This window comes from Xenopus tropicalis, chromosome 3 (genome assembly GCF_000004195.4).
Source record: "Xenopus tropicalis strain Nigerian chromosome 3, UCB_Xtro_10.0, whole genome shotgun sequence".
NCBI classification, from domain to species: domain Eukaryota; kingdom Metazoa; phylum Chordata; class Amphibia; order Anura; family Pipidae; genus Xenopus; species Xenopus tropicalis.
In genome coordinates this window covers 112268352-112283909 of record NC_030679.2, presented here as the reverse complement: position 1 = coordinate 112283909, position 15558 = coordinate 112268352, and the positions used below count along the sequence as shown (strand labels likewise).

Sequence of the window (15558 nt, the reverse complement as noted above, 5' to 3'; positions counted from 1 at the left end):
ATATTATTTAATATTATTCTTCATCCGTATAATACTTTTCCATCTCTTCTCTACTTCTCCTCTAGCAATCTTTTCTCTCCTTTAATTCTCTATAAGCTCTTTTACATTACATTTTTAACCTCTCCATTTTATTTGCATACATACATAGAGAGGAGCAAAAGAAAGTTAATGTATTACAATTAAAAAACTTTCAGGATTCAAAACTCTTGCATGCTGCCTAAAGCAACCTGATGGCATCCCTCCACATCCCTCCCTAATTCCAGCACTGGATATTGCACTATTACTTCTCCCCAACATTGGAGACAATGACAAAAAGAGTGAAAAAGAGCATTTGTGCTTGTACCATGGGCCAGTGCTCTGATGCCTTCAACTCCATCAGTTTGTTATAGACTAGAGAACAGGTCTACAGGAAAGTAAGCCTAAGGATGGAGAATACAGCAGTAGGGTGCATGACAGGGTGGGACTGCCTGCCCTGCTAACAGGTTAAGGCTGGAGGGTGTAGCTTGTAGCTCAAGGGATGTGGACAGTTAACAGACAGGAACAGGTACACAAATGCAAAGTAAACTCAAATTTTGATATATAGAAAACGCCTGCTTTCTTTGCTGATATTTATATATTGTAACTAGGGCCAAACATTATCAGAAACTAGTGCTCTAGGGACCCTTCAAATCTGTCATCAAGAGGATGTTGGGAGGGGGGGAATTATATGTTGTATAAGCAAGAGGCACAATATAAAGGCAAGGATGTGCATAATCTGTACCTTGGGGAGTTGAAAAGCCAGTAATAAAACAATTGTGCAAATGAATCAGCATGACCAAGTAGCTACAACAAATCCTGCTCTCATCATTCTGAAGAAAGCATAAGCTGTACATGTGGAATCAGCTACTTGGTATGTGGCCTCATGCTTCTCAATACAACAACAGTACCACTGGACTTAGCTTCTAGAATTCCTGTTGGAGTGCACCACTGATCAAATCTTAATCCAGCAGGCAAGCTCAGACCAAAGATTGACAGTTCTACGATCCAATAAAAAGTTAATACTCTACAATGTAAAATATTGATCATGAAAGAACTGAGGCAATGTGTAAATACATGGAACCAATGTGATCAGTTGCCAGCCTACTGCAGATATATAGTGGCTGTCTAAATATATAACAAAAAAATGTGTTATGATTCAGTGACGTTATCTTATTTTATGCGACGTAGCATTTTCATTGCAGTGAGCAAATTCTGAGCATTATGTTCAACTCTACTGAACAGATTGAAAAAGCCTCTTCTTGTATAATTTCCACTAGGAGGCGTCTAACAGTCTTCCTTGCATTTGGATATTTGCTCCTTCCTATAGCTGTAAATATGTATGTGTCTGAACTCTGTAACAATACTAAATGTGAAATTAGAGTTTATCACAGAACAATTCACTCAATTTCTATTCATTCCTATGGGTTTTTTATGGGTGAAAACCAGAGTTCGCTATTTGATAAATACACTTCTAAAAATCCCATAGGAATGAATAGAAATTGAGTGAATTGTCCTGTGGTAAAGTCTAATCTCACATTTTGATAAATCTACAATTTAGCATTGTCTACAGGTCCTAATTAATTATCAGGTATTAGTAAAAGGACTGCTCTGTCTTGCAGTATTTTATTCATGTAATGATTTTTTCAGCACCTCCAGGACATCTTCCCATCTGCGATGGTAAATTCTTAAGTTTACATAATCATAATACAAAATGACATGTAAATACTGAGCATTTTGTTTGTTACCTCTAGTGAGCAGGAGAAAATATCTGGGCTGCCACATTCCAGAAATAACACTTGAAGGAATAATGCAGTGCTGAAGAGAACCCACACACTGCCGAGGACCAATCAGCAGTAGTATTAACCAGTCAAAGGTAGACTTATAAATAACAATGGAAATATGTCATGTTGGGTTCTTAGATTTATTATATACAAAAGCAGTTAAGTGGCTGGACAGCCTACTAATTCATTCAAAGAACACTAATAAAGATCCATTAATAAAAATATAAATAGTAAAACCAACAATTCATACACTTTAAAACATTAGGGAGTTCATATTATTATTAATTAGTATATTAAAGGCACACTAGGGGGCTGATTTCCTAATCCACGAATTCGAATGGGAAAAATTCAGATTGGAAACGAACATTTTGCGACTTTTTCGTATTTTTTGCTATTTTTTCGTCGCCGTTACGACTTTATCGTAAATTGTCGCGACTTTTTCGTAGCTGTTACGACTTGCGCGAAAAGTCGCGACTTTTTCGTATTGAGCGCTCGTAACCGGCGGGCAAAACTTTCAGACTTAGCATGATTTTGGAAGTCTCCCATAGGACTCAGTGGCACTCTGCAGCTCCAACCTGGCCCAAGGAAAGTCTCCCATAGGGCTCAATGGCACTCTGCAGCTCCAACCTGGCCCAAGGAAAGTCTCCTATAGGGCTCAATGGCACTCTGCAGCTCCAACCTGGCCCAAGGAAAGTCTCCTATAGGGCTCAATGGCACTCTGCAGCTCCAACCTGGCCCAAGGAAAGTCTCCCATAGGGCTCAATGGCACTGTGCAGCTCCAACCTGGCCCAAGGAAAGTCTCCCATAGGGCTCAATGGCACTCTGCAGCTCCAACCTGGCCCAAGGAAAGTCTCCCATAGGGCTCAATGGCACTCTGCAGCTCCAACCCGGCCCAAGGAAAGCCTCCTATAGGGCTCAATGGCACTCTGCAGCTCCAACCTGGCCCAAGGAAAGTCTCCCATAGGGCTCAATGGCACTCTGCAGCTCCAACCCGGCCCAAGGAAAGCCTCCTATAGGGCTCAATGGCACTCTGCAGCTCCAACCCGGCCCAAGGAAAGTCTCCCATAGGAATCAATGGCACTCTGCAGCTCCAACCCGGCCCAAGGAAAGTCTCCCATAGGGCTCAATGGCACTCTGCAGCTCCAACCTGGCTCAAGGAAAGTCACGATACTGAAGCTTGAATGAATCTGAAACTTTCGTACTCGGCGCGAAGGCTACGAAAAAGTTGTGACAATTCGCGCAAGTCGTAACGCTAGGAAAAAGTCGCGACATTTTGCGAAACAGTCGTAACGGCTACGAAAAAGTCATTACGATCATTACGAAAAAAACGCCTTCGGACCGTTCGTGGATTAGTAAATCAGCCCCATAAAGTCAGGGGCGCTGCAACCATGAGTTGAGAAACTCACCTCATACACTTGCTCTAGACTAGCGATGCGGCCCCCTGGACCCCCTTTGTTTGGCACTGTTAATGTAAGCGCAGGGGGCCGGGGGGGGGCGCATCGGAGGAGCTGCCTCAGGCGGCTAAGGGGCCAAAAACTCCCCTGCATAAGGTCCCTATAAATAATTAAAAAGACAAAAAGTCCCAACTTAACAAAAAACACATACAACTAAAATATTTTATATATATAGTTGATCTGAGAGGATATTGGTGTAATTTGAAATTGCTTCTATAAAAACCTGTAGTGCAACACACTGCACAGGAAGAGCGACTCCATATTATACCAATATACTATCAAATCAACTATATAGATAAAATATTTGGGATTTATGTACTTTTTAAGGACTTTGTTTGAGACTTTTTCCCATTTTTAATTATTCATATGGACTTTATGTGCCTTTTATACTAATTAATAGGGATGCACTGAATCCAGGATTCGGTTTGGTATTCATCAACCTTTTTCAGCAGGGTTTGTATTCGGCCGAATTCATATGCATATGCTAATTAGGATTTGGAAGGGTTAAATGTTGCCGTGTGAACACAGAAGTGGAAAATTTAATCCTTCCAAATCCGAAATAGCGTATGCTAAATCGGATTCGGTACGGTATTCGACTGAATCACTTATGATGGATTAGGGGGTTCAGCCGAATCCGAAAAACTGGGTTCAATGCATCCCTACTAATTAATGATAATATGAACTCCATAGTGTTTTAAAGCACAATAATTGTTGGTTTTACTATTTATATTTTCATCAGTGGATTTTTATTAGTATTCTTTGAATGGATTATGTATAGCAGGCTGGCTGGCCACTTAATTGATTGATTTTAATATAATAAATATATAATAAATCTGAGAACCCAGTTTGACGTATTTCTGCTGCCACATTCAAGCCATGTATTTTGAGACACTCAGAATATTGTAACCAAATACAGACTACAAGCTCTGATTGCCTGGGAATGTCTTACCCTCTAACAGCGTGTAGAAGTCGTAGAGAAGGGTAGGCTGTGTGCACATTAATATGATGCTTGATGATGAGGTCGTTCACCCACTCTACTCTTTCCTCTCCACCTTTGGCCATAAATGCAGGGATCCACAAGATGCTTTCATTTAAGCTTTTCAAACGCTGCAAGAATTTATCCTTCCATGTGTCATTGACCAGGTCCTCAAAGGCACGTTGCACAACTGAAGGGTTCATGGTTACAAGACTGGTCTTTGTGCCAACATCTGTCGCATACTCTTCAACAGGTGCCAAATTACATCTGAAAAATAACCAATTATTGTCAACTGCATTGAATATGAATACCCTCTCTGTCTGACGGTGGACCTGCAATTACCAGCATCTTTTGGTATCCAAAGATTGTACTAAGATGCTGGTAGTCAAAAAGTCAACAACGTTAAGCACACACATACTACCTCTGGAAATCTAATGATTTTGTTTTTTTAAAACTGAGACTGTTCATCAACATTTTCTGGCTTAAAATATGAGGTGAGGGTTAATTAAGGACGTGCCAAACATCCCTTAGTGATCATGATCGCTAACCTAAGACCCAGGCCAGGCATTCTCTCACTGGCCACGGGTACTATTCTAGTGAGCACCTTACTGTTTTACATCTTCTCAGTTATCCCTTTACGGCTGGGCTATGAGTATCCACACTGCAGTAAATCTAAACTTAGATGGTGAAAGTCAAATTTTGACTTTATGGCCCAGGGCAGCCACAAGGGTGGTGAGACAGGAGGCAAGTTGATGACATTGCACTCACTAGAATAGTACCCTGGCCCATTTTATTATCAGTGAATGTAATTTTATTTTGACAAAATATTATTTCAGTATTGAAAACTATTCCCCACAAACAATTTCTTTCCAATTGGATAGAACAATTTTCAGTCCTTTATGAATTAGTAGTTCACTAAAGATGTCAAAATGAAACAACAGAATACAGTTCTACTTCAGTTGGTTATAAATAAGGTCAGTTAACAATATTACCATGATTTATGTTTTACTGTCAACTACATACACAAAAAAGACAAGAGGGTAGTATTCTGCTAGTGCATATATTTCCTAACTATACGTATCAGTGAACTAATACAAACATGTCCAGTGTATTTTGGAGATATTAGAAGGGGTTTCATGATTTTTATCATGGCCAACACCCTTAAGCATTTACATGGTCACAGAAGCACTCTGTGACTTCTAATATTCTTTTATATGTTACAGTTGGAGGTGCATGATTCTCTGTATAATATTATATTTCATAAGGGGTTTTCATGAAGTTAAAAATAAGTAGTAGCAGTAATTTCATATAATGGTGCTTTTGCTGCATATTATAAGAGTCTCTGTGCAAAGAGCGATCCCAGAAATACTCTTAGCTTGCACAGTGCTACCTTGCACCTGTTGAATAGGAGGAAACTGAGAATGTAATAACAGCCGGTATCAGCGAGAGAAAAATCTCATAGCCTGGTACGATCACAGCTGGGAACCAATTCTGTTCTTACGCCACAGAAGCCCATTAGAAAAAAATCATTTTTCAAAGAGTTTAATTGTATTGTGTGTGTAACGGCTCATTCCTGCTCTGCACTTTCCAAAACAGAAAAGCCATGTAACGCTTTACTCCATGAAGACTCCCTTGGCACGAATACATTTTATATTTATAACTGCCATTTGCCAGCAGGTTGTGAAACACACAGCCTGGTTTAGCATGCCAGAAAATTATAGATGGTTTCTGATAAATAATCATCTCTACAAAAACAATTATCTTTCCAAAATCTAGTTTTTAAATGAAATTCGTGCCAGCACAGCCAAAGCCTTAATTAACATTTAATGATTTCATCTGCGAATAATTGTGTCAAATATTTTGTTATATTAGTGCAAAAAATAAATATGAATGAATGCTTTGCTCACTAAGCTCTGTTTTTATTAACAGCTGAAAAGTATGATTAAACCTCCTGGCTGTCTCCTACTTGCACACTCCCTTATAGCACTAGGTATAATATACTGGAAGGTGTTAGCATTAATTCTCTGGTTCTGTTTGTACCCATAATACTTTCTTCATGGTTTTTAATGACAATATAGTTTAGCTTTTTTCAGCTTTTTACATATAAGTATAGTAGTAACAGTAATAATACTGCTCAGCTTTTTAACAATTTTATTGTCAGCCAAGACGGTTGTGGCCAACACTATAATATTGGTAGACAACATGGTTCCCTTGGACCCTAGGTCTCAACCTGAGATCTAGGAGACACGTCCTCTTTAAAGAACAGATTTCTTTAATGTAAAGAATGTGTAAAACTAAAGGGACCCCATACCTGCAAGATGCCTTGCAAGCATCCTGCTTTTACTGTACAATAAAATGTGCACAACAGAGATCATTATTTCATTTTGCCTAAGTTGCCTAATTACAGCAATCAGAATGCCTTCCACTGATAAAAAAAAACACATATGTAGGGAAATAATGATGTATAGAATAAACCATGTGAATAAATATTTATTGGATACAAATACAGAAACCAATCAGTGATCTGATTGGTTACTATGGGTTACAGTACTCATGCAATATAGCACCTTTGTTTGTAATTCAGCCCTATCATGTGGGAAACAAACCAGCCCACTTCCATGTTTTTGGCTTTTTATTAATATAAGAGAAATATTTCTAGCTAAATACATATATACTTATATACATTATATATTCATGTTGCTATTTTCCCAAGTATCAAGAAAGCTTCTGCTTACAGATGTTACCTGTATCACTGCTGACAAAGACTAGAATAGTCTGTAAGGAGGAATATCTAAAAACGTTACTGAGGAGCTTTATAGACCCCAAGATATATATATCTGGGGCTGGTAGATCTGGGCACAGTGCCTCTTCCACTTCAGCACTGGTTTGGGGGCATCATCATATGACTATACAGGCATTATGCTTTTTTAACTATATTTTGTTATTGGAAAAACTTTTAGATTTTTCTTCCAAAAAACAGTGTTTGTGCATTTTTTTTGCTACTCTTTTTGGCCGTTTTCAATCATCTTTTATAATAAATGTAATAAATTATACTTTTATGGCTTTCTGCACATACACTTTCCGTGCCAGGATTCATTGTGTTAAAGGAGAACTAAAGCTTAACTAATGTAGGGAAAAAATGTTGCACATTATGTTTTGGGGTTCTGTATAGGGATGTAGCGAACATCGCCAAAAATGTTCGCGGACCCGTTCGCGGCCTTTCGGCAAAACTCGCGAATATTCGCGAACTTTGCGAACCCCATAGACTTCAATGGGAAGGCGAACTTTAAAACCTAGAAAAGCCATTTCTGGCCAGAAAACTGATTTTAAAGTTGTTTAAAGGGTGCCACGACCTGGACAGTGGCATGCAGGAGGGGGATCAAGCAAAAATTTCTCTGAAAAATACTTTGTAAAAAAAACGCCAAAAAAAAAAAACGCCAAAAAAAACACCAAAAAATAATGCCAAAAAAAAGCCAAAAAAAACCCGCCAAAAAATAACTAAAGGAAAAAAAAAAAAACGCAAAAAAATAACGCAAAAAAAAAAAACCGCCAAAAAAAACCGCGGTGAACCCAAAATGGTGAACATCGCCAAAAGTCCGCGAATTTGCGCGAACGCGAACACCCGATGTTCACGCGAATTAGTTTGCCGGCGAACAGTTCGCTACATCTCTAGTTCTGTACCAGCCCAAGGCAACCACAGCCCTTTAGCAGGGAAGATCTGTGCCTCCAAAGATGCCCCAGTAGCCCCCCATATTCTTTTCTGTTGATTCCCTGCCCATGCTCTCTGCTGCTGTCACTTACTGAGCTTAGGGGCCGACTCATAGGGGCAGATTTATCACAATGTGAGTTTAGAACTTAATACATAAAAACTCACCTGTGCTCTTTTCATTCCTATGGGAATTTTAGAAGCGTATTTATTAATGGGTGAAAGTTAGAACTCACCGTTTGATACGTTTCTAAAAATCCAATAGGAATCAATAGAACGTGGCCGAGTTTTCATGTATTAAACTCTAAACTCACATTTTGATAAATCTGACCCATAATATTCATAATATTCATTATTGTCATTAATACAGATAATTGCTACATGGCAGCTCAGAAAACTGTGTATTCAGCATCAGCATAAGCTTGTAGCATCAGCTTATATTACAGGCCAATCTCATTTTCTGCTTGATGATTTGTGTTTAGCTTCTCAACAGCTGCTCAGAGCACACTGAGCATGTGAATGTCACTGACACGTTCCAAGATGGGGATCTCCTGTGACAAGTTCGAAGGCCTGAATCACTGCTGCTATTGAAATGCTAAAACTTTAAGCTAGCACAGTCAGTACAGTGTATAAAATATGACAATTTTAGTCAAATTCATTTTTAGGGTTTAGTTCTACTTTAATGTTGTCGAGATACCATTGTTGTGAATATTGGTAGTTATATTACCTAGCAACAGGGGTACCTTTTCGACAACTATTTCCCACAAACTATTTCTTTTCAATTGGATAGAACAATTTTCAGTCCTTTATAAATTAGTAGTTCACTAAAGATGTCGAAATGAAACAACAGAATACTGTTCTACATCAATGGGTTATAAATAAGGTCACTTAATATTCATTTTTGGGGTTTAGTTCTACTTTAAGGTTGCCGAGATACCATTGTTGTTAATATTGGTAGTGATATTACCTAGTAACAGGGGTACCTGCAAATGGATTCCTCCGGGCAAAGTTCAAACACATTTACCAGCAGTAAAGTAAAACAAATCTTTTCTAAGGCTACACTACTTTTCACTTCATGGTTTCAGGATGAGTCTAATAAAGGAATTATTTAAGATCTCTTCTGTCCACCTAATAGTATAGTAAATTATAGTTTAGCTAATAGTATATAAATTTACTGTATCTGTGTGACAGGAGCAACGATTACTGTGACTTCACCTACAATGCACAAAAGTGCAAAACTGTAATAATGATCCCTTACAACAACTTTTTAGGTGTCAAAAGTAATTTATAGAGGTTATCAATCTATTTAACTGTAAAACATCTGTCCAAGCCTCATTTTAAAGCAATCGCTGTCCCTGACATATCTACTGTGTTCCACTTCTGGGTGATTGAAGGCTTCTTGCTACAATGTGGGATCGTAATCTTTCTACAAATGCTACAGCTAAAATCCTACATCCTTGGAGCAAAACCTTTTTAGTGCTGCAATGACAGCAGTTGGAGCCAGCTGCCTCTTCTAGTTGCTAAGGGTAAGACATAAGATTGGCAGTTTGTGCCACCATGCCAGTGCTGAAACACTAAAGCCGAGCATCAGATGACATTCAGAGACGCAGCCTACCAGTAATGATACTTGTGATGGCTGCAGGGTGTTTTTTAACAGCAGGATGGTTGCACACTGGGAAGGTAGGTTCAGACTTGTTAATTATGTTTCAAAACAGTATCTTATATATTCTAACAAATAATGTACCACAGGTCACCTTGGAACTCTGAGCCCTGCACATAAGCATGCAGCCGGAGCCTCGTGCCTTTATATTGTCATTGGAAAAGCTGATTATCTTCGAATACATGTATAAATTACAGGAGACACTAAATTGTATTTCACTTATTTTCATACATGCAAACTGAATATTTCTATACATTTACATACATGTATTTTGGAGTGGGTTGAAAAAAATATTCATCATTATTAACCCCTCAGCAGCACCCAATAACATGTGTTCTAAAGGACAACCCTTTGCGAATCAATTGGGTTATTAAAAATGTAAGCAATAATTTAATTTTATTTTTAAGAACAAGATTACAACATAAGAGTTTTTTAACCACCCACATTGTGTAGGCAATGATAAATCATACATGGAACTTGATATTAATTTGGCATAAAACAAATAAGCAGTGCTCATGCCCTAATAGACTTGATCAGAAGCCCAGTAGGATGTGGGTAGCCAGACACAGGGAAAGATGGACTTCAGTTCTCTATCATGTCTATCAAGCTGTTGGTTGCCCAGCCATAAGTTTGGGATTGGCTGGCATCCTATTATACAAAATCATGCTCTCCTGAACATCCAGGAAAGCATTCAGTGGAAGAGTAATGGATGGCTGCTGCTAGCAAAATTTGAGCAGAGCTCAACATTTATATTTAAAGGGACAGTTCTATCTTTATAGGTGTATAATGCAATGATAGTTGTTTATAACAGTATAGGGGTCATTTACCAAAGCCAGGGGCGTTTAGTGCTAGTACTAAAGGGGGCTAAAAGGAGCACTAATAGGACACCTTCTTGCCTCCTCCCACCCACCCCTCTTAAATCGAGCGCTGCCTAATGCAGACAATGCTCAATCCAATGGCATGCTTTTCATACAAAAACGAATGAAGAGAACTGTGGTACATTACACAAGTGTGAGAAGTGCAACAAATGGCTGATTGCACTGCTTTGTTACTGCTTCCTGCATTGTAAATGATCTCATATATATTACTAACCCTATACTACATCTGTAAGCTTATCATCATGGAATGCATCTTGTATCTTATGATAAAAATTCTCTTATTCTTATTATCAAACTTTTAATATGACAAGAAGCCAGAGAGCAGACTGTAGCATTACCGTATCACAAAATCATGCGAGTCAATCTCTTTTCCGCAGCCGCTGTTGAGAAGAATCCCAGAGTTTCCAACGATGGCACATGTCTTAAAGTGTTTATTCTTCAAAGGAGAAGTTCTCGGTAAAAGTTCGTACAAGTTTTTAGATATATTCATAGTGCTGTCTCGATCGAAAACATAATGAATAATGTCGCCCGGCTTCAGGGTCCCCTTCAAAACCGAAATGTCCCTTTCTGCATCTAGAAAATGCAGTATCTGTTTTCTGAAACAACACAAATGGCAGAATTTATAGTAGAGTGCTTGTTGCTAGTACACAAAAGCTTTTGTATCTTCATAATGCTAAATTAGTGTAGGTGGATTCACTACTACAAAACTGTCCTTAATAGTGATGAGCGAAATTATTCGCCATGGATTCGCAAAGTTTTGGTAGAGTGGCAAATTTTTGTGCCTGTTTTGCGAATAAATCCACCAATGGCAAAAAATCAGCGCAGAAAATTTCCAACCAAAACTTCTCGCCTGCATCAAAAAAAATAGTTGAGCACGTCAATTTTTTCATTCATCAGATTCATCACTAATTCTTAACATAGTCACTTTAAAAGTAACAATAGTACTTTCATTCTATGAGCTGTTTCCTTTATATAGGTATTGCATAAACTTCTGTACAGCTACAAATGCTACTTTGCAGTTATTGGCCTTGGTAAACTTCCAGTGTGTCCTCCCTCTCCTTTGCAAGGCAAGACAAACAGAAAAGGGATTTTGCATTTGCTTTGCTCAGACTTTCTCACTGTCCACTCTCCATGTGCTGTGGTATGTCACCAACGTACCAAAGGAATAAGACTGTGCCAAGGTCAGTAAATAATCAATACAAGTAGGGACAGGACTAGGGGTAGGCAGAAGAAGCACGTGCCTAGGCCAAAAGAGAGGAGGGTGGGGGCACTAGGCATGTACCTTAGCTATGAAACCCACTTATTGTACAGCGCTGCGGAATATGTTGGCGCTTTATAAATAAATGTTAATAATAATAATAATAATAGCTATCTGCTTACACCTAGTTCTGGTCGGCTGATAGAACAGGGTTATGGGAGATAGCTCTTAGTACCAGTTGATCCAGGGACTGCTCTGATTGCCATCTTGGAGTCAGGAAGGAATTTTTTTCCCCCTCTGGGGCAAATTAGAGAGGCTTCAGAATGGTGTTTTGCCTTCCTCTGGATCAACTAGTAGTTAGGAAGGTTTCAGATAGACTTAAAAGGTTGAACGTGATGGACTTTTGTCTTTTTTCAACTGTGTTACTATATATATATATTTGTGCATTGGTGCAAGCTATACAATGCACAACTGTTTTTACTGGAGGACGGGTCAATTAATAGTTTCATGGATTTACAATAACATTTGCTCAGAGGAAAAAGTATTTACACAGATGATTTGCATTGTGTGCACAGATGCGTTTCTATGAATGTTTATTACTTTCACCCACTACATTTTGATACTTTATAAATACATCTGCAATGGGGGCTTCTACTTTTTCCTACCAAGCAAGCCTAAAAACAGTTTTACAGGGTCCAAAGTACATTTTCACCACTGAGATATTTCTTTTTTCTGGACATAGCCGCTACACTGCAAAAGGTTATGGCTGCTAAGCAATAAAGTTAAAGCATTGCATAAAGCCATCTGATTGCAATTAGAAATATTCTTCAGCTTCACTGTAAGAGTCAAAGCATATAAATGGAAAAGCCCAGGAGATAATTTGCAGGTATTTACAGGAAATTGGATTCTACTGTGTTTGGTGTGTAATGTATATGTGGTTGCTGTTGTCCTCCCCAACGGAAACCTTAATACATTAGGGCTAACAAGGTAGGTTATTGATTTGCTTATTTCAACTGCAGAGGTTAGCTGGGAACTAGGTACTTTTTCATTCCAGCTATAAGCATATAAAAGAAAATAACAGCATAGCACATAATGTAGGGATATTTTTAGAAGCGCCCTAATAATATTGTACATGGATTTCTAATGTTTAATTCCTACATTTTTATATGCTAATAACAATGGCAGGGAACTTTACAAACAGCAGCATATTTGTTGTGCTTTTTGTGTGTTGAATTAGATCTCTTTACAGGTATGGGATCCATTATCTGGAAACCTGTTATCCAGAAAGACATCTCCCATAGACTTCATTATAAGCAAATAATTCTTAATTTTTAAAAATGATTTCTTTTTTCTCTGTAATAATAAAACAGTCCCTTGTACTTGTTCCCAACTAACATATAATTAATCCTTATTGGAGGCAAAATAATCCTGTTGGGTTTATTTAATGTTTAAATGATTATTTAGTAGACTTAAGGTCTGGTGATCCAATATACAGTAAGACCCTTTATCCGAAAAACCCCAGGTCACAAGCATTCTGGATAACAGGTCCTGTACCTCTATTTACTTGGTGAGTATAAAAAAATAACTTGACATTAGTCTGGTATGTGACTCTGCACAAGTCATATGTATATCAGCAAAACTCATAATCATGATATTATTTTGCTTTTTAGCCACACTGATGCTGGTCTCTCACAGGAGGCTGACCCACTGGGCTGAGGCAGGGCACCTATTGTACTGACCCACCCAGGGACCTGAGTCCTGAAAGAGTAGTCTTGTTGACAAGTTGGCTACAGTAGGAATTTAGGAAGTCTAGGAATATATGTGAGCATTAATGATCTGGAATTAGGTGCAACGTCAACTCTTGGGCAGTTTGGTAAACTACTAGAATGTGATTAATACTGAAAAAGCTTTATGGCTCTTTTATTTAGGAGGGTACATTTTTAACTAATAAAAAAATTGCTGTAAATGGTCGTCAAGTTCAAAAAGATCAAGCAGTTATAGTAAAACTACAGATACAGGTATAGGATCTGTTATCTATAAACCCTTTTTTCAGAAAGTTCAAAATCACGAGAAGGTCCCCATAGAATCTATTATAAGCAAATAATTATCATTTTTAAAAATGTTTTTTTTTGTCTCTGTAATAAGCAAACAGTACCTTGTACTTGATCCCAACTAAGATATAATTAATTCTTATGGGAGGCAAAACAGTCCTATAGCAGATCCAAATTAAGTTTAAGTCATTAATACTATTCTGTGATTATTTTCCAATGAATATTTAGTTTCACTTAGTTCTTGAACCCCAATTATAACACTGATTATAATCTATCCACCCAATCTATTTTAATTATTTTTTTGAAAATACATCGTAAAAGCGAATGTATGCAATTCAAGCAAACACACACATTAGGTTTGACTTGTCCACTTGTTAATGATCTTCTCTTTATAAAGAACCTTTCATACTGTTATATACATTGAAACAGTGCAAATAATAAGCAAAGGAAGTGATAGCAGTGGAATTCATATAGTGGAATTAAAAGTTTAGGCATAGACAAAATGTCAACTATCAAATTTTCGGTTTCCTAAATAGAATGGTTATCAGCCAACAGAGTTCATAAAAAGATATCCACAAGCTCACAGTGTCATAAGACCTCTGTGTGTATAATATACAGTGACCTCTGGAACCCAGGATGCGCCTGAATTTATGACGTGATTAAAATACAGGGAAATGTATATCAGAGGCTAGTTGGAGCAAAATAAGTTCATTACAAAACATAAAAGAAAATACAGATGAATAGAAAATTTTAGGATAAGATATAAAAGTGCATTCAAAGACATATTTTAAAATGTTCCTTTCCATCATTGGGGGAATAAAAACAATAGCAGCTGCACCATTAGGAATTGTATGACATTGTATAACAAGAAAAGGAATATGTAGCAATGATTATTTAATACTATCAACAGTGACCCTGGAAGCCATCTCATTGGCAGTTTAATTACAGATAGGATTTATTTTTTTTCCTAGGTGGGTGAACCAATATTTAGTTTATAAGTGATTTTTGTTTGCTTCAACCTCTGGAAAGGTTGAAGCTGATGGGCTTTTTTGGGCTTTCTTTGGTTTAATAGTAATATAAACATTGGGGGCAATCATGCACTTATTTACTTTTAGGTGTTCTGCCATTTACATACTTCAACCTGCCTACCTTAGGAGTGGGAATGTATAAACAAGCCCTATTAGTTTGGGTTTGTGTGCATCTGGTGTGTTTTAATAAGCAGAAAGGTTTGTTGTTATACACACCTCAAGATTGCATTACAGCACAAGCTCAAGTATGCTTTCAAAATGTAATTTCCTAACAGGTATAGGATCCGTTATCAAGAAACCCACTTTCTGAAAAGTTCTGAATTACAGGATTGTCATCACCCATAGATTCTATTATTAACAAATAGTTAAGATTTTTAAAAATGATTTCCTTTTTCCCTATAATAATAATGGTAAGTAAGCTGCATGAATCCTTATTGGTAATATTTAATGCTTAAATATTTGTAGCAGACTTAAGATCTGGTGATCCAAATTATTGAAGGATCTATTATTCAGTAAACTACAGGTCCCGAGCATTCTGGATAACAGATCCTATATCTCTATTGTGCAACTAGGGTTTATACTGATAAGTAAAACATCATCAGGTAATGCACCTTTAATAAACTGTGCAACCAAATATTGGAACTATGACAGTTAATAAGCATTTTAAATGATACGATTGATTCCTAGAGCGACAAAGCAAGTCCATTTGTTAGATATTCTATTAATTAGGTTGCAGCAGGTTATTCAATGCAGTTAGTTCATTAAGTCATGCAGCAATTTAATTAATTCTTCAGAGATGAAAGGTCAT

At 37.6% G+C, this 15558-nt stretch overlaps 1 protein-coding gene across 1 annotated transcript in view; it reads right to left on the bottom strand.

Moving 5' to 3' along the window:
• Positions 1-15558, bottom strand: part of st8sia2 (ST8 alpha-N-acetyl-neuraminide alpha-2,8-sialyltransferase 2) — an 80590-nt gene that overhangs the window by 14154 nt on the left and 50878 nt on the right. Inside the window, 2 exon segments of the mRNA NM_001078870.1 lie at positions 4203-4496; positions 10812-11069. Of these exon segments, the coding sequence (NP_001072338.1) occupies positions 4203-4496; positions 10812-11069 (552 nt within the window).